This window comes from Gopherus evgoodei, chromosome 24 (genome assembly GCF_007399415.2).
Source record: "Gopherus evgoodei ecotype Sinaloan lineage chromosome 24, rGopEvg1_v1.p, whole genome shotgun sequence".
NCBI classification, from domain to species: domain Eukaryota; kingdom Metazoa; phylum Chordata; order Testudines; family Testudinidae; genus Gopherus; species Gopherus evgoodei.
The window spans coordinates 254,439-280,333 of NC_044345.1; the positions used below are offsets into that span (position 1 = coordinate 254,439).

Genomic DNA, 25,895 nt, shown 5'->3' on the forward strand with positions numbered 1-25,895 from the left:
AATGATCAATGAACACAAAGTTTTCCCACTTCAGACTACTGTTGTCACTACTTTCTTTTCCTTATTTTTCCTTGTACCATATCAGCACTGTGACTAATGGCAGATGTTGCTTAACAAGCACACAAACGTAATTCACCTGCATGTACATTGTTATAAGCTACATTATATGTGGAAGAACCATTTGCCTTAAATGTTTCCCAGCTGGAGACTTTTCTCTGCATTTAATTAAAAAGCTTGAATTTAAATTTAAATCTAAATAAGCAAGGCAAACATAAATGGCAGTCTATAATGAGCTTTAATTGCTACCCCGATATAATACGAATTTGGATATAACGCAGTAAAGCAGTGCTCCGGGGAGGCAGGGCTGCGCACTCTGGTGGGATCAAAGCAAGTTCATTATAACACGGTTTCACCTATAATGCGGTAAGATTTTTTGGCTCCCAAGGACAGCATTATATCGAGGTAGAGATGTACTAGTTTTCTGAAAAGAAAAAAATTTGCCCAGATGTTTAACTGAGCCTTTAAAAGGCCACAGTATGTAGTTTACACAAACCATAAGGTTTGTAACTTACTCGGTCGCTGTATTATGTTGGGAGCACATACACTATTATCTGCACTCAGATGCTATCAGGAACAAGAAGGGCCCAACAATAAACCAAAGCCAGGAAATCGATACTGCAGTATTAATTACAGCACAGCATGAAGAGAAAAGCCATGCAAGTGTTAAGAGGAGGAGACCCACTGTGCTCAGGCATAGGATGTTTCACTGAATTTCTTGGAATATTTTAACAGGTGGCGTTAGGTGCCTTGCTTCCTTGTCATTGGTTCATTTACATTAATGATTCAGAGGTCATTTCTGAGTCCAGAAATGCATTTTAAACAGTATGCGATAGCTGCAGAGTAAACCCCACCAGAGTGAGATCTGTGTCACAGATGGAAAGAAAGAGCATGATATTTTTTTGCTGATCTAAAGCCAATTTATGAGCAAGTCTATTTTACACAGAAATGACACCATCGAAGTCCCCAAGAGGGGTTGTGCTCAGACAGTCTGGACCCATAGCACATTACAGACCAGGGGTCAGCAACCTTTCAGAAGTGGTGTGCCGAGTCTTCATTTATTCACTCTAACTTAAGGTTTCACGTGCCTGTAATACATTTAAACATTTTTAGAAGGTCTCTTTCTATAAGTCTATAACATAACTAAACTATTGTATGTAAAGTAAATAAGATTTTTAAAATGTTTCAGAAGCTTCAATTAAATTAAAATGCCGAGTCCCCTGGACTGGTGGCCAGGACCTGGGCAGTGTGAGTGCCACTGAAAATCAGCTTGCGTGCCGCCTTGGGCACGTGTGCCATAGGTTGCCTACCCCTGTTATAGACTCATAAGTTAGAGACTGAGGAAACTTAAATCACACCCCACTAATGTCCACTCCCCAGCCCCCTTCCACTATGCAAAGCAAGATCAATCTTCTCTCAGCTCAGCCCCCTCCCATGGAAGGATCACTCATGACTGTATGCCATCACTGCCAAAAGAAAATCCAGTGTTCTGTGGACCCAAAACAACGGTGTTGTTCTCAGTGAAGGTGCCTCAGGAATGTGGGTGCCTGTATCCCTCATATCGCAGTTCTATTACACATCCAGTGCTTCCCCACATCTCCCCAACCAGCGCGGAAACAGAGTACCTGCATTTGGAAGCGGCAGGGCAGTCCATGTGGAAACACCACCTTCACCTCCTGGAGGGGGATGCTGTAGTGTTGACCCTCATGTTGCTCTGCATGGTTGGCCTGTGAAGTTAAAATACAAATTGTAACAACCATGGGTTGCTGAACTCTAGATGAGCCATCACATCTGTCTGTGTACAGAGGTTCCCTTAAGAGTGGGGCAGTAAAGTACAACCCAGGCAGAATAATCATCATATTGCTCAGAGTCAGAATACACTTGCTTCTAGGTTTTATTTATTTAGCAGTGGTGGTGGTCCACAAAATGGTTTCTTTTACAGTGGTGAAGTATATGCAAGTCTGGAAGCAGCAGTGCTTCCTACTAGCTGTAGCACAGTCCAGGGTGTCTCCTGGATTCACAATTTTTTTTTTAATCAGTTTTGATCTAGACAAGTCAATCATACCTCCACCCTATCAAAATATTATTTGGGAATACACACAGGGACCAGGGCTGTTAAGTAAGAAGGTGCCAATTCTACAGTCTTTTTTGAGCGTTTAGCTTTCATACTGTCACCTCAGTGCTGTTTAGTGAAACTTTCCTGTAACCAAGCATTTTAACTTCTAGAGGAAAGTTGTAGAATGAGGTGGGAAGATAAAACCACAGGAGAATCTGTACAGTAAGAAGTGATCCACAATATGGACAAGCTTGAGGAACATGGATTTGATTCATTAAGACGCATTGGCTGCTGTTGCCAAACATATCAGACATGTGCAACCGGAATGCTGAAGCCAGTTGCTTGGCAACATAAATCCTAGACCTAGGACAGTGGAGACAATTCTTGCCATCTGGGCTCTTCTGTGCAGTCTATAGAGATGGTCTGATCACATGACTGGATCATCTGCATGCTGCTGTTTCCATAGAGACCTCAAAGGAATCAGCAGTGCAAGAGACTCCGATTACAGAGGCAGTGGAAAAGCTCCTCAAAGACTTATTTCATTCATTTATTTCACTTCATTTTGTGCTTGAGAGAAGGTGAGACTACAGCTAGAATTATAAAGCCTGTAGGGTGTGCTGGGTTATTTTTTCCCTTAATAGGCAATCTGGGGAGGTTAGTCAGAAAAGAATAACCCTGAAGTTGAAATTAATGGTGTCCGATGCCAAGTTCACCCACATCTGAGCTGCTGTACTACATGGCCCATTTCATTTGTACAGCTGCAGAGAAAGAATCGATACATGTTCCAAAGAGATTTCAGAAAGGGTCTTGGCCCTGTTTTGAAGGTTTGTTGTTCACACCCTAAAGGAGCAGGAAATAGCTATTATGAAGAACCACCTACTCGCTTCATTCCCACTCGTAAGTAGCATATGATCTCAGTCAGTGAGGACCACTGGGTCCAGGGTGCCTAAGAACAGACACTGATGCACTTAGGGAACTGGCTCGTTGACATATGGCATAACTCACCGGGTTGCTCTCACTGGTGCGGAATACTGTTCTGGGTTTCTCTGCTGGGATTTGGACATCCTGATTAACCGCAGCACTTAACCAAGCCCTGGCACTGGCATGAAGAAAATACCCAGAATCCAACTACAGAGGAAAAACATTTCTCAGCAATTGAAAGACCATAATTACATGCAAAAATCTAGTTAACTGTTGAAGCTTTACACACTTACTGTACACATCAGAGAAGAGTCAATGTAACATGCCCTGCTCTGGAAGTAGGGATCATAGCAATTAAAATATATAGGAAATTCATTGTGTAAAGCTCAGTGTTATGTATAGCCCTACTGTAAGTTCAATTGCATTGTTCTAAACCCCTTCAATTCACTTAAGTCCATCTGCCACTCTTGCAAAGCTGAGCTCTCTATCTAAATGAGTTATCCCATTAAGTATCAGAGTAGCCGCCATGTTAGTTTGTATCCACAGAAACGAGGAGTCCAGTGGCACCTCAAAGACTAAAAACGGACTTATTTTGGCATAAAATTTCGTGGGTAAAAAACCCACTTCTTCAAATGCATGGAGTGAAATTACAGATACAGGCATAAATATATATTGGCACATGAAGAGAAGGGAGTTACCTTACAAGTGGAGAACCAATGCTGAAGGCCAATTCAGTCAGGGTGGATGTAGTCCACTTCCAATAATTGATGAGGAGGTGTCAATACCAAGAGAGGGAAAATTGCTTTTGTAGTGAGCCAGCCACTCCCAGTCCCTATTCAAGCCCAAACTGATAAGTTTGCAAATGAATTGTAGTTCTGCAGTTTCTCTTTGAAGTCTGTTTTTGAAGATTTTTTGTTGAAGAATGGCTACTTTTATATCTGTTATTGAATGTCCAGGGAGACTGAAGTGTTCTCCTACTGGCTTTTGTATGTTACCATTCCTGATGTCTGATTTGTGTTCATTTATCCTTTTACACAGAGACTGTCCTGTTTGGCCAATGCACATGGCAGAGGGGCATTGCTGGCACATGATGGCATATCACATTAGTAGATGTGCAGGTGAATGAGTCCCTTATGGTGTGGCTGGGTCCCATGATTGTGTCGCTAGAGTAGATGTAGGGACAGAGAAGGCAACGGGATTTGTTACAGGGATTGGTTCCTAGGTTAGTGTTTCTGTGGTGTGCTGTATAGTTTCTAGTATTTGCTTCAGGTTGGGGGGCTGTCTGTAAGCGAGGATTGGCCTGCTTCCCAAGGCCTGTGAGAGAGGGGGATCATTTTCCAGGATAGGTTGTAGATTGCTGTTGATGTGCTAGAGAGCTTTTAGCTGGGAGCTGTATGTGATGGCCAGTGGTGTTCTGTTGCTTTCCTTGTTGAGCATGTCCTGTACTAGATGACTTCTGGGTACCTGTCTCACTCTGTCAATCTGTTTCCTCATTTCCCCAGGTGAGCATTGTAGTTTTAAGAATGCTTGATAGAGATCTTGTAGGTCTTGTATTTTTAGGGCTTGGCTGTAGACAATGGATCGTGTGATGTGGTCTGGATGGAAGCTGGAGGCATGTAGGTAAGTATAGCAGTCAGTAGGTTTTCAGTATAGGGTGGTGTTTCTGTGATCGTCACTTATTTGCACTGTAGAGTCCAGGAAGTGGATCTCTTGTGTGGATTGGTCCAGGCTGAGGTTGATGGTAGGGTGGAAATTGTTGAAATCCAGGTGGAATTGTTCAGGGATGACCTCCTTCCCATGGGTCCATATGATGATGATGTCATCAATGTAGTGTAAGTAGAGGAGGGGTGCTAATGAACAAGAGCTGAGGAAGTGTTGTTCTAAGTCAGTCTAAAAATGTTGGCATACTGTGGGGCCATGCAGGTACCCATAGCAGTGCCGCTGACTTGAAGGTATAAGTTGTCCCCAAATCTGAAATAGTTGTGAGTGAGGACAAAGTCACAAAGCTCAGCCACCAGGTGTGCCATGGCTTCATCAGGGATACTGTTCCTGACAGCCTGTAGTCCATCCTCGTGGAATATTGGCGTAAAGAGCTTCTATATCCATGGTGGCCAGGATGGTGTTTTCAGGAAGATCACCAATATATTGTAGTTTCCTCAGGAAGTCGGTGATGTCTTGAAGATGACTAGGAGTGCTGGTAGCATAGGGTCTGAGGACAGAGTCCAAATAGCCAGATATAGATAATAGCTGTCCTTAATGAGAGTGGACCACATCCACCCTGACTGAATTGGCTTTCAACACTGGTTCTCCACTTGTAAGGTAACTCCCTTCTCTTCATGTGCCTATATATATATCTATCTATATATATATATATATATATAGATAGATATATTTATGCCTGTATCTGTAATTTTCACTCCATGCGCCTGAAGAAATGAGTTTTTTATCCATGAAAGCTTATGCCCAAATAAATCTGTTAGTCTTTAAGGTGCTACTGGACTCCTCGTTTTTTATCCCATTAAGGACAGATCAAGAGCACAGTGCAGCCATTAAAGTCTTATAGCTGAGATGTTCCCGTAAGGTTTCTGCCTACAGTGATGAATGGCAGCTAGTACCTTGCAAATTCAAGCTGCCTAGTAATCCATAATCGCTTCAATTACTGCAGGATTAATGCAGCACTGCCCACTATTTGGTATTTATAATTAAACTCCTTGCATTGATTTCCTGGCTAACTGTGTCCCAGCATACAGAATTTTTCATTAAAACAGAACTATAGACTCTAGGACTGGAAGGGACCTCGAGAGGTCATCAAGTCCAGTCCCCTGCCCTCATGGCAGGACCAAATACTGTCTAGACCATCCCTGATAGACATTTATCTAACCTACTCTTAAATATCTCCAGAGATGGAGATTCCACAACCTCCCTAGGCAATTTATTCCAGTGTTTAACTACCCTGACAGTTAGGAACTTTTTCCTAATGTCCAATCTAATTCTCCCTTGCTGCAGATTAAGCCCATTGCTTCTTGTTCTATCATTAGAGGCTAAGGTGAACAAGTTTTCTCCCTCCTCCTGATGACACCCTTTCAGATACCTGAAAACTGCTATCATGTCCCCTCTGTCTTCTCTTTTCCAAACTAAATAAACCCAATTCTTTCAGCCTTCCTTCATAGGTCATGTTCTCAAGATCTTTAATCATTCTTGTTGCGCTTCTCTGGACCCTCTCCAATTTCTCCACATCTTTCTTGAAATGCGGTGCCCAGAACTGGACACAATACTCCAGTTGAGGCCTAACCAGCGCAGAGTAGAGTGGAAGAATGACTTCTCGTGTCTTGCTCACAACACACCTGTTAATGCATCCCAGAATCACGTTTGCTTTTTTTGCAACAGTATCACACTGTTGACTCATATTTAGCTTGTGGTCCACTATGACCCCTAGATCTCTTTCTGCCATACTCCTTCCTAGACAGTCTCTTCCCATTCTGTATATGTGAAACTGATTGTTCCTTCCTAAGTGGAGCACTTTGCATTTGTCTGTATTGAACTGCATCTGGTTTACCTCAGACCATTTCTCCAATTTGTCCAGATCATTTTGAATTTTGACCCTGTCCTCCAAAGCAGTTGCAATCCCTCCCAGTTTGGTATCGTCTGCAAACTTAATAAGCGTACCTTCTATGCCAACATCTAAGTCGTTGATGAAGATATTGAACAGAGCCGGTCCCAGAACAGACCCCTGCGGAACCCCACTTGTTATACCTTTCCAGCAGGATTGGGAGCCATTAATAACTACTCTCTGAGTACGGTTATCCAGCCAGTTATGCACCCACCTTATAGTAGCCCCATCTAAATTGTATTTGCCTAGTTTATCGATAAGGATATCATGCAAAACCGTATCAAATGCCTTACTAAAGTCTAGGTATATCACATGCACCGCTTCTCCCTTATCCACAAGGCTCATTATCCTATCAAAGAAAGCTATCAGATTGGTTTGACACGATTTGTTCTTTACAAATCCATGCTGGCTATTCCCTATCACCTTACCACCTTCCAAGTGTTTACAGATGATTTCTTTAATTACTTGCTCCATTATCTTCCCTGGCACAGAAGTTAAACTAACTGATGTGTAGTTTCCTGGGTTGTTTTTATTTCCCTTTTTATAGATGGGCACTATATTTGCCCTTTTCCAGTCTTTTGGAATCTCTCCCATCTCCCATGACTTTCCAAAGATAATAGCTAGAGGCTCAGATACCTCCTCTATTAACTCAAGTATTCTAGGATGCATTTCATCAGGCTCTGGTGACTTGCAGGCATCTAACTTTTCTAAGTGATTTTTTACTTGCTCTTTTTTTATTTTATCTTCTAAACCTACCCCCTTCCCATAAGCATTCACTATGTTAGACAATCCTTCAGACTTCTCAGTGAAGACCGAAACAAAGAAGTCATTAAGCATCTCTGCCATTTCCAAGTTTCCTGTTACTGTTTCTCCCTCCTCACTGAGCAGTGGGACTACCCTGTCCTTGGTCTTCCTCTTGCTTCTAATGTATTGATAAAAAGTCTTCTTGTTTCCCTTTATTCCCATAGCTAGTTTGAGCTCATTTTGTGCCTTTGCCTTTCTAATCTTGCCCCTGCATTCCTGTGTTATTTGCCTATATTCATCCTTTGTAATCTGACCTAGTTTCCATTTTTTATGACTCCTTTTTATTTTGTAGGTCATGCAAGATCTCGTGGTTAAGCCAAGGTGGTCTTTTGCCACATTTTCTATCTTTCCTACCCATTGCAATAGCTTGCTTTTGGGCCCTTAATAGTGTCCCTTTGAAAAACTGCCAACTCTCCTCAGTTGTTTTTCCCGTCAGTCTTGATTCCCATGGGACCTTACCTATCAGCTCTCTGAGCTCACCAAAATCCGCCTTCCTGAAATCCATTGTCTCTATTTTGCTGTACTCCCTTCTACCCTTCCTTAGGATTGCAAACTCTATGATTTCATGATCACTTTCACCCAGGCTTCCTTCTACTTTCAAATTCTCAACAAGTTCCTCCCTATTTGTTAAAATCAAGTCTAGAACAGCTTCCCCCCAGTAGCTTTTTCAACCTTCTGAAATAAAAAGTTGTCTGCAATGCAGTCCAGGAACTTATTGGATAGTCTGTGCCCCGCGGTGTTATTTTCCCAACATATATCTGGATAGTTGAAGTCCCCCATCACCACCAAATCTTGGGCTTTGGATGATTTTGTTAGTTGTTTAAAAAAAGCCTCATCCACCTCTTCCACCTGGTTAGGTGGCCTGTAGTAGACTCCTAGCACGACATCACCCTTGTTTTTTACCCCTTTTATCCTAACCCAGAGACTCAACACTTCCGTCTCCTATGTCCATCTCCACCTCAGTCCAAGTGTGTACATTTTTTAATATATAAGGCAACACCTCGTCCCTTTTTCCTGTCTGTCCTTCCTGAGCAAACTATACCCATCCCCACCAACATTCCAATCACGTGTATTATCCCACCAAGTTTCAGTGATGCCAGCAATGTCATAGTTGTATTTATTTATTAGCACTTCCAGTTCTTCCTGCTTATTACTATGAAACAAACAGCCAGCTAAGCGAATACAAGCTACTCTATAGGAACCTCATGAAGTGTGCCTGTAAGTCCCAGCCAGAGAGGGCAGGGGATTAAGGGTAGCAAGGAATAAAAAGAAGAGTTTTTAGTAGGCCAAGGTGAAAGAAAATGTTAAAGGTGAATGTAGAAACTGAGTTCAGAGATAACACAATGAATTAAGTGTCCCACACACTCAGGGTAGAGAGGCTGAGGAGAGGCCAAAACAAACAAACAAATAACCTGCTTAAGCATTACAGACAGCAACAGTTGCTGTCTCCAACTCAAGATACAAAGAAAGCAGTTTCCTGCTCTGCCTCCCTGTACAGTCCATTTGTTCCCCAGCACAGATGAGAGCAGCACTGTGTAAAGCCAAAACACCAAGATTTAGACACAGAACAGCTGCTTAATTCCACATTGTGTCATGCAGCTTTTCTGCCATCAGCATTTGAGGGTCTTACTTGGGGTCACCTGAAAGGCATCACAGAGCTTTGAAGAATGCAGAATGGTCAGATTAACTCACATCCAAATTAAATATGACTGTGCTCCTGATTCAGCATTTCAGCTCTCTGCTTAGGGAAGGAACAAAACCAGTTTGTATTCTCCACTCTACATACCTATTTAACTAATCTTAGTGATAGTGGGCATTATGCAGGTAAACACCCTTGTTTATACCACCAATCTTCAGGTTTATCATCATATGGCTAGGTGGTCTCTATTTGCTCCCAGGGTGCCCTTTTCTCCTTAGCAGCACGCAATCTGGAGAGATGTCTCGTTGGCTTTTTTTAAGATTTTATTTTCACTTAGAGATGTATGACTTTGGTGCTTGTGAGAGCAAAGAACTAAGAGCACTCACTTGAGTCAAGCAGTGTCAACAACTGGGGCTGTGAAAGTACCTTCCACCTGCTCTGCTAGTACACCTACGTCATGACCTGGTACAACTCCTGCAGTTCTAGTCCTTCCCATCCCCACAACCTCCCAGTCTCTGCCAATGGTACCTCAATTTCAACCATCTACCACCCATGCTGTTTTGGTCTTGATTCCTTCCCTCACAGCCTTGCCAATGCAGCTCAAGCCTGCCCTGCAACATCCCTTGCTACTCCAAATATGCATCTCTCCTACTTGAGACTTCAAAGTGCTTCACACTGTGTGGCTGATCAGTGATGTAGACAAGTCAGGACTTTAGTGAACTCGGTTCAAATCTTGGCCTGGGTCACAGAAATGAAAAGTTATTGCACTAGTCCGCTATTGGCCCCCTCCCCCACATCCACCATGGCTTGAATGAAAGCCAAGTTCTATGCTCTATATAGACAAGTCAGGATAACCAAGAGCTTCTGTCAGACCTCCTGCTCCCCATCTCACTCCTCCCAATGCCTGCCCACATAAGCCTTCCAGTAAACAGAGTAAGATTTTGGTTCCATTTTTACACAGCTTTGAGACCAGCACTGCCAATTCCACTTTTCCCAAAGCAAAATCCCATAGCCTCAGTAAAGCTTGGATTCTACATGAAGCGAAGACCATTCTCTTTGTTCCAAAGACAGATAGCATGATGTATTTCTTAGGATCACCTGCACAACATTCGTTGTTTGTCACACTGCTTTGGCAGTTTCCATCTGGAGACTCCTTTCTGCACCATCCCATAGATGCAGCTTTTAATATACCTGGACACACAGTCCATCTAAATGTGCTAGAATGGACAGAGAACCAAATTACAAGCCTCTTGAGTGATGGGTACCAATCTTCCCCAAAACATAACAGAACAGCTCTAACAACTGTCCTAGAGCTTTAATGATGCACATCTGCATTTTCTGAGTTCACTTCGGTTTATTGGTCAATTTGGTTTTGCAAGCCACTGAAGTGGTTAAACTAAAACATTCCCAATACTCTACAATAATTCAACATCAACAAAATCAAGTCTTCAAACTGTCACCTTGCTGCACCTGAATATAAATATTTTCAGTCTCATGTTCAGAAGGAGTTACCATTGACAAATAGAGAAAATTGTCAGTAACTCACTAGGCATTGTACTACCAAGGGTTCCTTTTCCCCCTCTACAGGTAATGATGCTCCTATATTGGAACAACAAATGTCACTCAGTCCTTGGAACTGACAGATTCTCATGTCACAGAGAGCAAATGAGCGAGGAAGAGGTACTGATAAAGATTGCCAGTTATTGTTTGCGGAATTGTAAAGCTTTATTTTGTACCTCAAAAGGTTTACAGCTAGACCACAATTAATTTACATACACGTCCTGATTTTTTTTTAAATTACAACTTCACCCTCAAGGCTATAAAGCTATTCACATGGAATACTTGTGTATGTCTGTCTTCAGTTCATCATAGGATTCCATTCACTTAATTTTGAAAAACATATGTAAACTGAACAAGCTGTTCAAATGAGATCTGAAGACAATTGATCTCAGTCCTAGCAAGTGGCGTTTATATTAAATTGCTGTTGGCCAGAAGACAGCACTCTAACTCAAACCTCTTACAGGGCAAGCCACCTATCACACACTAAACCAAGGATTCATCAAGAAACCAAACACCATAAGGTGGAGCTGTTTCTACATGAATCCCTGCACCTCACTGGCCATGCACTTATTCAATAAATCACCATAAAAGTAATTCCCTACATTCTATGCAGATCTCAGTGATAAATATGGCACTGCACAACAGGAATCTTATCTCTGGATACAACCAGTTTGTATATTCTCCCTTTGCAGTACAGGAATGATACAGTCCTTGACAAAAAAGAGCATTTAGAAGTCATCTCAAAAGAGGTCACTCTGATTGATTTAAATAATAGAACAAACAACTAGAAGATCCTCTTCACTATTAATGATTCACCCCAAATGGGCAAAGCTAATGCATTAGCATTGTGTTCACAAAGCTGTAGATTTTACATTCTGAGGTAGTGCACTAGGTCTTTAAATCCTGCTCACTGTTTGTATCCTGAGACTAGTGTACTGACACACATGCTGAGTGTGCAAGTTTAATCTTTGAGCTAGTGATGCAAGGGAATATTCTTAGTGCAAAACAGACGGAGACTCTGGACTCTGTCCATAAATAGGCAGGGCTGTGGCACTAAGCCCCCTCCTCACTTCCCAGAAAGACAGAGAGATAGCAGTAAGGAGAACTCTGTGCAACTTGGATGTATCTGCTTCGGTAGAGCTGGTGGGCCCACTGCACTCTTTTCCTCCTGGTACACAGAGTCCTCTTCTGGGGTGGCACTGGCATTTTCTTAACCACCCAGCACTGGATCTTGAGGTTAGCACCTAATTGAGATGCACAGAGCAGTTCATACCTCATTTTTTCATGCTGTCTGTATTCTGGAAGATATTGCTGTCTTGGTTTTATTTGGTTCACATATTCAAGCTTTTCTTTGCCATCGCAAGGGCTAGAAACTCAGGCCTATAGTTGTATACAGTTTGGGTAGTACCAAACTTCCCCTTTTTGGCTAGGGACACTACTTTTTACCAAAAGAGTTAAAGCAACATAACTGCCTAATATGGATGAGTCTGTTGGTATGAAGGTACCTTTATATGAGTATAACTGCATCCACACAAGGGGGGTATTGCTTGTTTTAACTATACTGGTTTCAAGCAGTTCAACTGGTACAAAAACTGCATGTCGACAAGCCCTTACTTTTTTTCAAAATACAGTTTAGAGTCTGATGTAACATGGTTCCAGAAGATGGGGACCTTGACATGGGCCTAAAGTATCTATGCTTCAATCCAGCCCTGGCTTTTAAATTCCTAGTTTACACACAAGCGGGCAAAAATCCTACAATTAAACGCATAAATGCACAAATAACTTTACAGCTTGAAAATAGGCAAGATGAGCGGCTGTTATAATCCATTTGCATTCAGAAGCTGGGAGCCTGCTTCCTGGCCACTTGGAACAATTTAGGGTTGCAGGTTTGCTGACAGCTGAAGTTACATACCTCAGTCACTGGACATTTGAGATTTAAAGGCCATAAGAGCTGCAGGAAGGTAGTCATATGACTAGACTAGACTGACATGCAAAAGGCTGTTACTCTGAAGGTAAAATCTTTTGGAAGAGAAAGGTCCTCACTATTGTGCTGCTGTTGGCCATAAAGGGGCCATAGAGCCAGTTTAATTGGTCCCCAGGGACAAAGACCAGAGCAGAAAGAGTTCCCCTAGCAAGCATAAGGTCATTAAGATAACCCCATGATTCTACTTCCAACACAGTCCCCAGGATAGGGGCGGGGCAGGCCAGAACAGGACCACATTACTCTGCACTTCAGCTACTTTGGGCTAGAGGATGACCCATAAGTGGGGACAGATAGGCCTGCAGCCAAGCCCAGAGGTGTAAAGAACATATAAAAGCCATCTTTGCCCCATCTTTACCCCCCACTTCTTGGGCCATACCCCCTCAGGAGGCACAGTAAAGAATCAAGGCCATCATCAGTAGTGGATCTTCTTATCAAGAGTAATGCTGCTCAATGATCTTGAGAAAGGATGCCTTTACTGCAAATCCAGCAGATTGTCTGTTTTCAAAATGACTTATATTATGCAGTACAATGTGAAAAAAAATAGACCTTTAGTGACAATCATTCCAGATCCCAAGACAGAGATCCAGCAAAGGGGATACTTCACAGAGCCAGCGCAGGACTCACCTTGGGCCCTTGGCAGATCACTCCTTTCACGCTTCTCAGCATTATCCCTGCAGAGACAAGAGTGGAGTTTACTCTCAGCAATTCACAATATCTGATCTCTCCTATCAAGTTCTCAAATGCGTGTCTTAGGAACTGTCATCAGCCATGGTGTATACAGTGTTCTTGTAGCCCTGCTGGTCACAGGATATTAGCGAGAGAAGGTGAGGGAGGTAATATCTTTAATTGAACCAACTTCACTGGTGAGAGACACATGCTTTCGAGCTTACAAAGAGCTCTTCTTCCAGCTTCTCCCTCATCAGTCATGCTGTGAGCCTGTTCCATGAAGAGAATCCTAGAGTCCTCCAAAAAGAATAAATGAAGTCAGGTTAACCATGTATCCAGATGGGCATAAAGTATTTCTTACATCAATGAGTGTGAAAACAAACTTTGCATGGTCTCCTTCTGGCTTTAGAACTACTTGCAAACAATTGGTTTTCCTTTACTCAGAATCCTATGTCAACGCTCTTCCAAAAGTTAGCTAAAAGTATGTCAAATATCATACAAAAACTTTACATGTAAGCATCTCCCAAATCCCAAGGTGAAGGACTCTGGGAAATATGATTTTTGTTTAGTGCCAACTATACCCAACATAGGACAAACTGTTCCTGCCCAATGAACTTACCGTTAAATAGACCAATAAGATTCCGACAAAGCATTAGGTGGTGTGTATGTGCTTCACAGCAGTAAAGCATGTTATTAAAACAGCAGCACTGCCTTGGGGGACAGCATAGCAGTTGCAAATATCTCTGCAAAATACCCTTCTCCATTAGATGCAATAAGCACCATACTTGATCAGTAGCTTTAACGACTGAAAGCCTCTGTCTTGTGCTCAGCTATCTTGAGGAATGGATATTCCCCTTTCCTTGTGATTTTTAACAGGCAGAATCAAAAGGTGATCTTCCTTCTGAATAAGAGAAGTCAGTTTAATATTACTAGATATTATGAAGCAGGAATCATGCAAGACAACACTAAGACACAGAAAGCTTCTCAATTCGCTCCTGCTGCTCCATCTGTCAGAGTCTGCTGCTCAACAGTCAGCTTTGGTTACCATGACAGAAGGAAAAGCAGCAAAATGCACAACAGACAGATTGAGGCAAGAACAGAGGGTCCAAAAAATCAGTTTAATCAGGGTACTTGTGCTCAAGGCTGTCTTCATAGCACTATCCTAAAGAGCATGTTAGAATACAACATAAAATTAACGGATTTAAAAAAAAATTTCACTTGTGAGAAGTTATTATAGAATACATTTAAAGCAAGCTACTAACCTTTCAGGAGTGGATGACTTTCAGGAACCAATTGATCTTCCTGTAGTTAACAGCTTCTGCACAGAAGAAACACAAATGCTAATTTATGAAATAAGACAAAGGTTACTAACTGGATGGAATTGTATCTGGAATTCTCATTATGCTGAGGAGGAAGGAAAATAACTGAACAGTTAAGGAAGGATGACATTAGCCTTGTAAAGAGATCCTCTGATCTCACACTGAGCAATCCGTAAGAAACAAATTTAAAAGAGCAAGTTTTAGTTTTGCCACATTAAAAAAACTTGCTGAAATTCTTAGTTCCTTCTACTCTCCAGTGCCAGCACATAGAAGGATAACAAGACATTGGTAAGGAACAGAAAGGAGTAATTCAACTTTTCACAAGAGTTTAACCCTTTTGTCTAGGAGTCATGAACTTCTCTATTATAATAGATATTTCACTAACTTGTGCCTGGTCTTATTAAAATAAGGACTAAGTTCAAAAACAATCCAGGATGCCACTCACATTCTGCCACTAAAGAAATCTGAATTCAGCCTTTTGAGAATACTTTCAGAGCAGCAGCATCAACTGTGTTACTTGGAAGCCTCCTCAAGTCATGGAGAATCCATCTCAAACCAGGCATAACTTTGAACCACCATATACGTGAGTGTGGGAGGGGGGTGTCACTGAAGATCATTACAAGGCCCTTCACCAACACCAACTACTGCTGGTTCTGGAGAGCAAGAGGCAGCTTATTGAGTCATAGAATTCAAGGCCAGAAGGGACCATTCTGACTATCTATTCTGACCTCCTGTATGAGAAAAACCAAAGAAATTCACCAATAATTTCTGCATCAAACCCCCAACTTCTATTTGAACTATTACACATCTTTTAGAAAGATATCTAATCTTGATTTAAAGACTTCAAGTGATGGAGAATCAACCATGTTAGTAGATAAATTGTTCCTATGGTTAGTTACCCTCACTGTTAAAGTTTGCACATTATTTTGAAATTGCTTGTGAATAGTCATTTTAAAAAGTAAACAGCAAGCAATTTTGGAGGCATCTCAGCCACACAATTAATTTACCAGTGAAAACTCCATGAAGGATACATACAAGCATCTCCACCTCAGAGAAACCCTAATCTGGTGTGTCTCTCCCTACATTAATCTGAAAAACAAGTTTCTTAAGTATTAAAAAGTGGATGTTTAGTACCAGTGTATTTACCACCAGATTCAAGAACCCCCAAATGAAATGATATGGCAGGAGAAGCCACACACCCTCCATGGAAGATTCACATACTGAATCTTCTCTCTCCCTCCACTGTTTTCTCTACCCTGCTCACGTATGCTCTCCCTCTGCTCTTCCCCAAATATCTCTACCATACTCTTCTAATGTGTACCATCAATCCCCCCCCCCTCACGCTACCCCACATGGGCATACAAAGGTTTCAGGTATCTAATATGCAAAGAACTAAAAATAGTCTCAGACTGCTATGAAAAATGGTGGTCCCAATCTACCCAGAAGGCAAGGAAAGTGAAAAAGCTGACAGTTCTGCCAAACTGCTATTCCTGATCCTACTATAGCTTCATCTTTCCCCAGTGTTTAGTCTATTCAGAGCTTTTGCAGGTTGCAGCACAGTGTGATCAGACTATCAATGTCACTGCTGCCCACAGAGGACCCAAAAGCAGCAGCAGCAAGAACTGAAGATACTGGTTAGTTTTTGCTTAATAGCCGCTTGGGAATCACTGAGCAGAACCATTGACGTCTCTGTTATGAATAGCATCGGAATCAGCCACATTGTGAAGGTTCTTCACAACACTAAAATCTGAGGCTTTCAAATTTGGGGTGAAGGCCCCTTCAGAAGAGTGGCAAAGGGATACTGGGACCCAAAGGTTTCATGGCATTTGGAGGGAAAAGGTGGAAATTACTGAGAGGGCAACAAGAACCATAGATTATTAGGGTTGGAAGGGACCTCAGAAGGTCTAGTCCAATCCCCTGCTCAAAGCACCACCAATCCCCAAATGGCCCTCTCAAGGACTGAACTCACAACCCTGGGTTTAGCAGGCCAATGTTCAAACCCCTGAGCTATCCCTTCCCCCCAAGGAAGACACATTAGGAGCCACATATAATGGAGAAGTGGCAGCTGTGCCAAAGAAAGTTCAGCACTGTGAGGTAAAGCAATAGCATGGATGGACCAAGCTGGGATCCAGTGAGACTCCAAAGGGCCACACTATTGGGTGGGTGAAATAGAGAAGAGGTCATAGCAAAGGGAAGAGCCTGTAGGGAGGAAACAAATATAAATGAGGACAAAAGCAGAAGACACCACGAGTGAGGGCGTTAAATTTGGGGCCCTATCCCCCAAGCCACTAGCCTGCAGGGTGCCTCGGGTCACAGCTCCGTTGTCCCGATGGGTGTTTTTGGCTCCCTCTCCCGGAACTTTCGAGGGCACATGGCTGAGGCCTCTGAAACCTCGGAGACCCAGCACTTCCCCCGTCACGCCGGGGCGCTGCTGCGAGCTGGGCCATGACAGCCGCGCTCTGTTGGGACCCCACTCTCCAGGGCGGCTACACACTGCATCCCCAGCCCCTCCCTAAACGCGGGGTCACGACGGGATACAGCTGCCCGCGTGCCGGAGGGCCTCTCTCTGTCGCCCAAGCCCACGACCTCGCGAGGCCTCACCAGCAGATGGGAACTCCGCATAAGACACTAGACCGCTCCCACCGCGCCCCTAGACGCCGCCATCTTACAGAGGAAGGAAAGGAAGTAATGCAGGGATCTGCTTACTACGGATGCTCTGAGAGGACAAACCAGAAAGGCGAACAATAACGCGCGGAGACGGGGACTAGGGTTCTCTGCGCCCCACCCCCAGCAGGTTAAACCCGCCCTCAGCCTCCCCCCCAGCCCGGGAAGGGAATGAGATCTGCAGAGGAGGCGGGGCCGAGCAAACCAAGAGGTGTGTCTGCTGGGGGCGTGGACAGACGCGAAGAGGGCGGGGCATGAGGCGCTCGCTCGAGCTGAGGCAGGAGCTGCCGCTGCCGCCGCCATTTTGGTTTCGCTGCTTCTGCTCTCTGAGAAGGGGCTGAAGCGGCGGCGGGCTGGTCCGGGTCCCGCCCTGGCCCCGTCCCTGAGGGCGGCCGGGGGGATGCGGCGCGGAGGAACGCGGCCCCGGCCTTGGCCGTATTGTCGCTGACACGGTGAGGAGGGGGTCGTGTCGGGCTGGGCCGGGCGGGGACCGGAGCCTCCACAGGCCCGGAGACCGGGGGGAGGGGAGCCTGGGCAGGGGGTCCGCGTTAGGGGTACCGCCCCACCCTGTCCCCGATAAACGTGGCGCTCAACAGCACACGCATGCGACGCCCGGGCCCTCGCCAGCCCCTTCTCCTGGGCCTTGGATACATACGGGGAATCTCTTGACAGCCAGGCCCGTGCCTGGGGGCGGGCGAGAGGCGGGGGGGATCCCTGAGAGCTAGGCCCGTGTGGGGGCGGAGAAGAGGCGCGGGGATCCCTGACAGCCGGGGCCCGTGCCTGGGGACGGGGGCGGGAATCCCTGACAGCCGGGGCCCGTGCCTGCGGCGGGGGAGGGGGAATCCCTGACAGCCGGGGCCCGTGCCTGGGGGCGGGGGAGGGGGAATCCCTGACGGCCGGGGCCCGTGCCTGGGGGCGGGGGAGGGGGAATCCCTGACGGCCGGGGCCCGTGCCTGCGGGAGCTGGGGGGGCGGGACGGGACATCCCGGACGGCCGGGGCCTGCGCCTGCGGGAGCTGGACGGGGAGAGATCCCTGGCAGCCGGGGCCCCTGCCTGGTGGGGGAGTGGGGAGGAATATCCCTGACAGCTGAGGTCCCATGCCTAGGAGGGCGGATATCCTGATAGGCTGGGCGGGTGTGCCTGGTAGGTGAGAGAGATTCCTGACAGCTGGGGTACCTGCATTGAGGGAATGAGGGAGATCCCTGACAGCCATGCCTGAGTCTTGGGGTGGGTGAGGAGGTCATCTGTGACTGCCAGTCCTGTGCCTTGGGGCGGGGGGGATCCCTGACAGCCAGCCTCATCCCCAGTGCATTGTGGGAAGGGGGAGATCACTGAGAGCCCTGTGCCTTGAGAGAGGGGACTCCATCACAACCTGGCTTGAGTGTTAGGAAGCAGGGAGTTCTTCAGTAGTCAGGCTTGTGTGAGAGCATTTAGGCCAATTAGCTCTTCCTGTGACCATTCAGTTTAATTAGGAGCCCTTTGGTAGCAGGGGTAGAAAGCAAGTGCTTTTCACAGAAATGCCCACAGCCACGTGTTTTTAGTGGGAAGGATCAGTAGTCAGATTCAGAGTCATCCAGTTCTTCTCATCTGTTCTGTATCCTCATTGCATTAGTCTGACTCTTCCTGGGGGCATGACCTTGGATTGGGAAATGCTGTGTTCGGAGTATGTGGGGGAGTGAAATCCCTGATGGGTCTGTATTTGCAGGGGAGATCCCTTACAGGCCTGTGTTTAGGGTGAGGGTGAGGAATCCTTGATAGGTCTATGTTTGGAGGGATCAGGGATCATTGACTTTCAGTATGTCTACACTGTAGCTCAGAGCTAGCCTCCCAGCCTAGGAAGACATGTTTTCGCTAACAGAGCGTGAGCTAGTGCACGAAAAATTACAGTGTGGATGTTGTGGTTTGGTCTCTCAACCCCATCGACTTGAGAACCTAAACTCCAGCTCGAGCTGCAGCATCCACACTGTTGTTTGCATGCTAGCACAAGTATGTCTAAGTGTGTCTACCTGGGCTGGGAGGCTTGCTCCCAGCAGCTGTGTAGAAATACCCCTTGAGGCCTGTGAGGTGTCTTGATAAGGCCTATATTTGGGAGTCATGTTTGGGAGGAAAGAGATCACTGATGATGTTCCTGACTCTGGGTGAAGGGTGAGTGTGGGGAACCTCAGTCAGTCAGTTCCATGAGTGGAGAGGGGGTGGGTCCATGACAGCTCCATATATCTGCATCCAACGAAGTGGGTATTCACCCACAAAAGCTCATGCTCCAAAACGTCTGTTAGTCTATAAGATGCTACAGGACTCTTTGCTGCTTTTCCGTATATCTGTGTGTTTCTGTGGAGAGAAATCCCTGGACCAGCCTGTGTCAAAAGGGATAAGAGAGGTGGCTACCTGACATTCTAACCTGTGTTTAGGTTGGCAGGATTAATCCCAGGCAATCTGATCTGTTTGAGTTGACAAGGGGAACCCCTGAAAGTCAGCCTGTGTTTGGGAAAGGGAAGATTCCCAGCAAGATTGTGGTTGCGGGGAAGGGGCAGGAAATTCTCTGACATTTCAGCCAGTGTTTTAGATGGGGATGTCCCCTCCTTAAGCCTGTGGTTGGTGGCCAGGGAAACCCTAACAGTTTATCCTGTGTTTTAGACAGAGATGTGAGGGGCTTTCTGACAAACTGATTTTATATTTGGGATTGGTAAACTCATACATTTTATGGATAGAAGACATCATTTGATCATCTAGCCTGAATTCCTGCATAACACAGAAAGGGACTGGGGGAATCACTGACAGTCTTGCCTGTGTTTGAGGGACAAGGTTCTCTGAAAGTAGGACATTTGGATGCCAAGGATCCATGATGGTTGTGCCTGTATTTAAACATGGAAGAGAATTCCTGCCAATCAGTTTTGTGTTGGAGATGGGCATTTCTGTTGGGAAGCCCTGTGTTTCAAGTGTAAGATCACTAGCAGAGATGTTTGTGCTTTGGGCAAGATGGAAATCCTGACAGGCCAGGGCGAGGTGTGGAATACTTGACTTTGTGCCTTGTATTTGAGATGCAGAGAGTGGGATCCTGACAGTAGGACACGTGTTTGAAGGGGACTGGGTGGCAGACTGATAGGCAAAGCTCATGCCTTAGAAACTCAACTTGCACTGGAGGTAGACTTAGTCTATGAACTCTCCTGCAGTAGATAAAGTGACCACAGAACTCCATGCACAACCCATCTTAGGCCTGGCTTTCCCTCAATAAGCTTTTTGTGCACAGAGAGACAGGCTCACAACACATACGTTTAAAAAAATGAACTGATCAGACTATTTCTCCTATTGTTGGAAAGTGCGTGGGAGAGAGATTTTCTCTTTTTTTTTAAATATTTGAGGTGCTCAGGCACCATGGTGATAGGGCAGTGTAAGTAACTAGGAGATCCATGAGGATCAAGCCTGTGTTTGGAGAAGGGGTGATTGTTCATGGTCAGGCCTATATTTGAACATGGGTGAATAGGGCAGTCAGGAGTCAGGAAATATTGTGATTCAGAGGTTGATTCCCTAACAGTTCATAGATTCCAAACCCAGAAGGAACCATTATGATAATCTAGTCTGACCTGCTATATAACACAGGCCATAGAACTTTCCCAAAATCATGCCTAACCATATCTTTTAGAAAAAGTCTTGTTTTAAAAAGTGTCAGTGATGGAAACTCTACCACCGTGCTTGATAAGTTGTTCCAATGGTTAATTACTCTTACTGTTAAAAATGTATGCCCTATTTTCAGCCTAAGTTTGTCTAGCTTCTACTTCCAACCCTTGGATCATGTTATACCTTTCTCTGCTAGATTCACGAGCCCATTATCAATGTTTTTTTCCCCATGTAGGTACTTATAGACTCTAATCAGGTCACCTTCTCTTTCTTAAGCCAAACAGATTGAGCTTTTTGAGTCTACCACTGTAAGTCATGTTTTCTAATCCTTTAATCATTCTCCTGGCTCTTCTCTGAACCCTCTCCAGTTGATCAACATCCTTCTTGAGTTGTGGACACCAGAACTGGACATAGTATTCCAGCAGTGGTTGTACCCGTGCCAAACACAGAGGTAAAATAACTGCAGCTGAGTTGAGGACAAGACATGGAATATCACAGAAAAGTAATAATGGACCTTTATTAATAGCAGCAGTTTGGAAAAGCCAGGGTAGACCTATTTGTTTAAGAAAAAATTGCTGGAATGATATATAAACGCTCCAGTATTATGTTATGCCTACTAATTTTTTTGATAACCAGACATTTTGCTGCAACTATATTACATTCATTTAAAAAATAAAACGTGACCCGTGCAATATAAAATTCAGAAGACTAACAGTTTTAACACAACTGCTATAGAAGGTCCAAGTCCAGTCACTTCCGCCTTTTACATTGTACAGGCATTTAATGTTAGTGCAGTACTAATTGCATACTCAAAATGCATGCAAAATTGTGGACTGTGCAAAGTTATAACAACTGATTTTGACATTCCACTCAGAATCATCCCACCAAGTTTCAATAACTAACTAGATCAAATTTATACTCATAAATGAACAATTCCTTTTCCTCTTGTTTGTTGCCCAGGCTCCTAGCTTTGGTTTATAGGCAATTAAATAATTTATTCTCTTCATGTCCTTAGGTTCCTTGATTAATTATGTTCTCATCATCTCAATTGTTGTTGTGCTAAGTGCTCATATTTTCCCTTGTTTTACCCTCCCTCTTTGTTATTAGTTTAACTACTCTACTCTAGACAGCCTATCCCCAAGAAGATTGGTCCCCCTTCTGCTGAGTTGGAGGCCATCCAAACTATACATCTGTCTGTCAGCATAAAGGTGGACCAATATTTCACAAATCCAAACCCTCCACCTCTTTCAGAATCTTCTGCCTTCTGTATTCCTTTGCTTATGAGACAAGAGGGATCACAGAGAAGTTAATTTGGACATTCTTCTTCAGTATGCTTCCGAGTTCCCTGAAGTCATCTGCTATCTGCAAGATAACCAATGATGCAGCTAAACCTGTGTTTGAACAAGGGGGAAGGGGATTTTACTCATGTTTGTGAAGGAGTGGGAGCATGTTAACCTAGTGGATTGTTTTATTTTGAAGGGCTGGAGTTCTTACTTTCTTGCATAGAGGCAGATTTTATGGGACTTTTTGTGGGGGACTGCTCAATAGTATGGTCAGCAATTTGTTGGTGGAGTTCAGATAGGCCCTTTGACCGCGGGGCCTGTATTTAACAGGGTTGAGGGGCTCTGTGGTTTCTCCTAAGTTATGTGGGAATTCTTGGGATGCATGAGCTACAGAATGGACCACAGCTGCATATTTTAATGGGAAAATGCACTATCTGCTTGTGGTCAGTTTAAATGTCCCTTTTGTTATTCTTCAAATGAATCCCCTTTGTTCGTGATGGGGAAGGATCATGATGATTACCTGTTCTGTTCATTCCCTCTGAAGCATCTAGGATTGGCCACTATTGAAAGACAGGATACTGGGTTAGATGTATCATTCATCTGACCCAGTATGGCTGTTCTTATGTGATGGTTATAGATCTATATAGTCATCTAGTCTGTACTCTTATCTATAATCTTATTTACTAATTGGACACTTTATCTGGACATTTCAGATTCCACAAAGAATTCACCTTGCCTTTTTGGTAGCCATGGAAGGGAAAAGGGGCTGTTGCTTGTATTATTTCTGGGACAGTCTATTATTGTACATGAATCTGGGCCCATGGTATGTGGATGAGGTGAATTAAGTTATTTGGAGCAAGATTCTCTCTTACTTTGTGTTTATATAGTACTAGGAGCAAAGAAATGCCAATGTTAGGGTTGCTCATGCAATCTTAACTTTGCCCCCTTTGTAAAGCATGTATTACAACACAGGCCAGAATCTTCAAATCTAAATATTAGGCTCCTAAATCATAGTTAGACACTTAAATAGAACTGGCCTGATTTTTAGAAGTGCTTTCTACGCTAGTTGCACCTTTGTAGCCTCTTCCACTGTGTGTTACTCTGTCAGATAGACTAGCAATAAGTCATTTATATACAATTTGTGTAGTGAATAAGGGAAGGATTCCTGTGGAAACATTCAAAAATCATTTCAAATATGCTGTTTCAACAGAGGTTAGATTTATTTCTCCAGATTAATTTTGTTATAACAAAATTCAAATTACTTTATAAGGTAACTAAACAATAAAGAGTAACAGGTAAGCCAAACAACACTTGTTTTGAACTTCCTTAATAATACTACAACAAATATTCTAATCTCTCTTCTTCTTATGCAGTGAATTTCTTCCACTTTCTTCTAGCAAGAAGTGAAGAGCACAGAAGCCAAGAACCTTCTCTAGTAGATATTAGTATAGAAAAATTAGTAGAATGATTAATTCCTAGTGTTTTGTTTTGGTTTTTAAACTTATGCTTTTTTAAAAACACATTCGCTTTTCTAAGATGTAAATGTAAGAAAAAGGCTCTTTGGTGGTAGGGTTTTTTCCCCCAGTTTTAAAGACAAATTTATTCCAAAATTTTTATATTTCAGTTCTACTTGATTTCCTCCTGGGAGCCAACAGTTGTCTAAAAATCACTTAATATAGCATTAATACTGAACAGCAAAATGCATTTAGTTATGCTTTATAAAAAGGAAGATGTTCTCATTATTTGTTAGTTGCTGAACTGAAACTGTTCATGTCTACCACTTTTATGAGTATATAGAAAGTAGTTTAAACAATTGACGTGCCACAGGGCCATTGATACAAATCATGATGCTGTTACAATTATGGAAAATTAAATGTAATATATTGCTCCAGAACTTCAGTGCTGTTAACTGGACATTAATATGAGGTGGAATGTAGACTCCATGTTTTGCCCCACAGTTGGAGAGAGGCAGAATTACACCATTATGAGCCTGATTCTCTTATCCTAACCGGGTAATGCTGATCTTATAGCTGGTGAAAGTTTGGTAAATTGTTCCTCTAGCATCTGACGAAGTGGATATTCACCCACAAAAGCTCATGCTCCAAAACGTCTGTTAGTCTATAAGGTGCCACAGGATTCTTTGCTGCTTTTACAGATCCAGACTAACACGGCTACCCCTCTGATACTTTCCTCTAGTATAACACCTTTAGAAAACAAAACTTGAGTCTTTGTTCCTAAATTCCATATTGCAATCCTAGTTCTTGTTAAGCATTACTAAAGGCATTCTCTTTGCAGTATAGAGAGAATTCAAAATGAAATATTGATTTACTATCTCTGGTACCATATCCTTCATAAAGCAGGGCGTAAATAATAAAGCTCAAGTTAAAGTAGTAAATATATATATCAATGATTAAAAGATGGTGAGAGAACTTAACAAGTTGTATTTAAAAAAAAAAAGTTAACACTTTTTTTAATTAAAAATTGGAAACACAAAGGTAAGGTGGCCCAAAGACCCTTAAATCTGCTCTCATATTCTTCTGCCCACTCTCTAGAGCCCAATGGCATGAGACAGTCTTATGTTTTCACTCTGTACTTCTTCATAATCTATAAGCCTGAACTCTCATTAGACATTCTAATATGTGCATCACCCACTACATGTGACACCTATAAAACCATGTCATATTATGTAATGCATCCTTAATTGACAAGACAGTGAAATTAATATTTCGGCCCTTATATTTCATATATACATTATAGACCTATCCAACCCTCCATTCTAGTATAGTATTTAACTTCTACAGCATTTCTCATCTGTAGACTATATACATACATGTGTTTTACAGATGGGGAAACTGAATCAGAGAGGTAAAATTTCTTGCTGAAGATCACATAGCAGGTCATTGGCACAACCAAAAAGAATACAGTTCAGGATCTCCTGGCTTCCAGTTCAGTGATCTAGCCACTGTTTCACACTGCTTCCTACAAACTAGTTAATGCGCTTGAATAGGTAGAGTGTTCTGTGCCCTGTTGAAAGACAAATTCTTAATAGAGAGGGCCATGAAGGAGAATCTCAATGGATATAAGTCCCATATAATAAGAATAGAAACATAATAGTGAGGGTATAAGAGCTGGCTTCTAGATCGGAATAGTGACAGTGACAAGAATGTTGAAAGGGATTGGAGGAGGTAACAAAATCTACAGTAATATCTGGTGACTTGAACCATCCAGCAATAAATTAATTGAACAATGTAGTTGAAAGCTTCAGAATACTATAAGCTATTCCTTTCTGAAGTAAGAGGTTATCTTCGCTTCTTTTTTATAAAGTAAATATTCCATAAACTCTCACATAAAATCACAAACTGCGCATACCCTAGAACAAAAATAGAAAGGAACAGGTGAGAAACAGTATGATTAAATGTCAAGGTATAAAAGTCTTAAACAATTTTCATGATTATGGACCATAAGTCAGCATTCATCGCTCTGGTTTAACATAGTCATGTTGGGCATACCAGATCAATATAATTACTTTTGCTATTTACTTATCGTATTATGGATGTACACAAAGGCCTTGATTAGGACGTCATTTTGTTAGATGGTGTGCACACCCATAGAAAGGTACGTTCTCTGCTCTGAAAATGTTTACTGTCTGATTTGAAAAAAAGACTTCATAGTGGGTAGAGCGAACATTGGAAGACAGAACATGGGTAGTGTAGGTAA

The 25,895-nt window shown here is 43.2% G+C and overlaps 2 protein-coding genes across 13 annotated transcripts in view; one reads left to right on the top strand and one right to left on the bottom strand.

The window, feature by feature from the left end:
• Positions 1-17,346, bottom strand: part of DAP3 (death associated protein 3) — a 31,742-nt gene extending 14,396 nt beyond the window's left edge. For 3 of the 8 annotated variants that reach the window (XM_030541907.1, XM_030541903.1, XM_030541901.1), the window contains exons 1-6: positions 17,218-17,316; positions 14,560-14,615; positions 13,522-13,594; positions 13,256-13,302; positions 3,119-3,241; positions 1,683-1,784 (exon numbers count right to left, since the gene is read on the bottom strand). In XM_030541907.1, the coding sequence (XP_030397767.1) occupies positions 1,683-1,784; positions 3,119-3,241; positions 13,256-13,302; positions 13,522-13,576 (327 nt within the window). In that variant the 5' untranslated portion in view covers positions 13,577-13,594; positions 14,560-14,615; positions 17,218-17,316. The other 5 variants (XM_030541902.1, XM_030541905.1, XM_030541904.1 and 2 more) reach the window with 5 other exon arrangements.
• Positions 17,347-17,545: 199 nt separating this feature from the next.
• The window catches only part of ASH1L (ASH1 like histone lysine methyltransferase), a 183,251-nt gene continuing 174,901 nt past the window's right edge, over positions 17,546-25,895 (top strand). For 3 of the 5 annotated variants that reach the window (XM_030541936.1, XM_030541937.1, XM_030541938.1), the window contains exon 1: positions 17,548-17,732. The gene's annotated coding sequence lies outside the window, so the exon portion shown is untranslated. Of the gene's footprint in view, positions 17,733-25,895 lie in introns of all 5 variants that reach the window. The other 2 variants (XM_030541941.1, XM_030541934.1) reach the window with 2 other exon arrangements.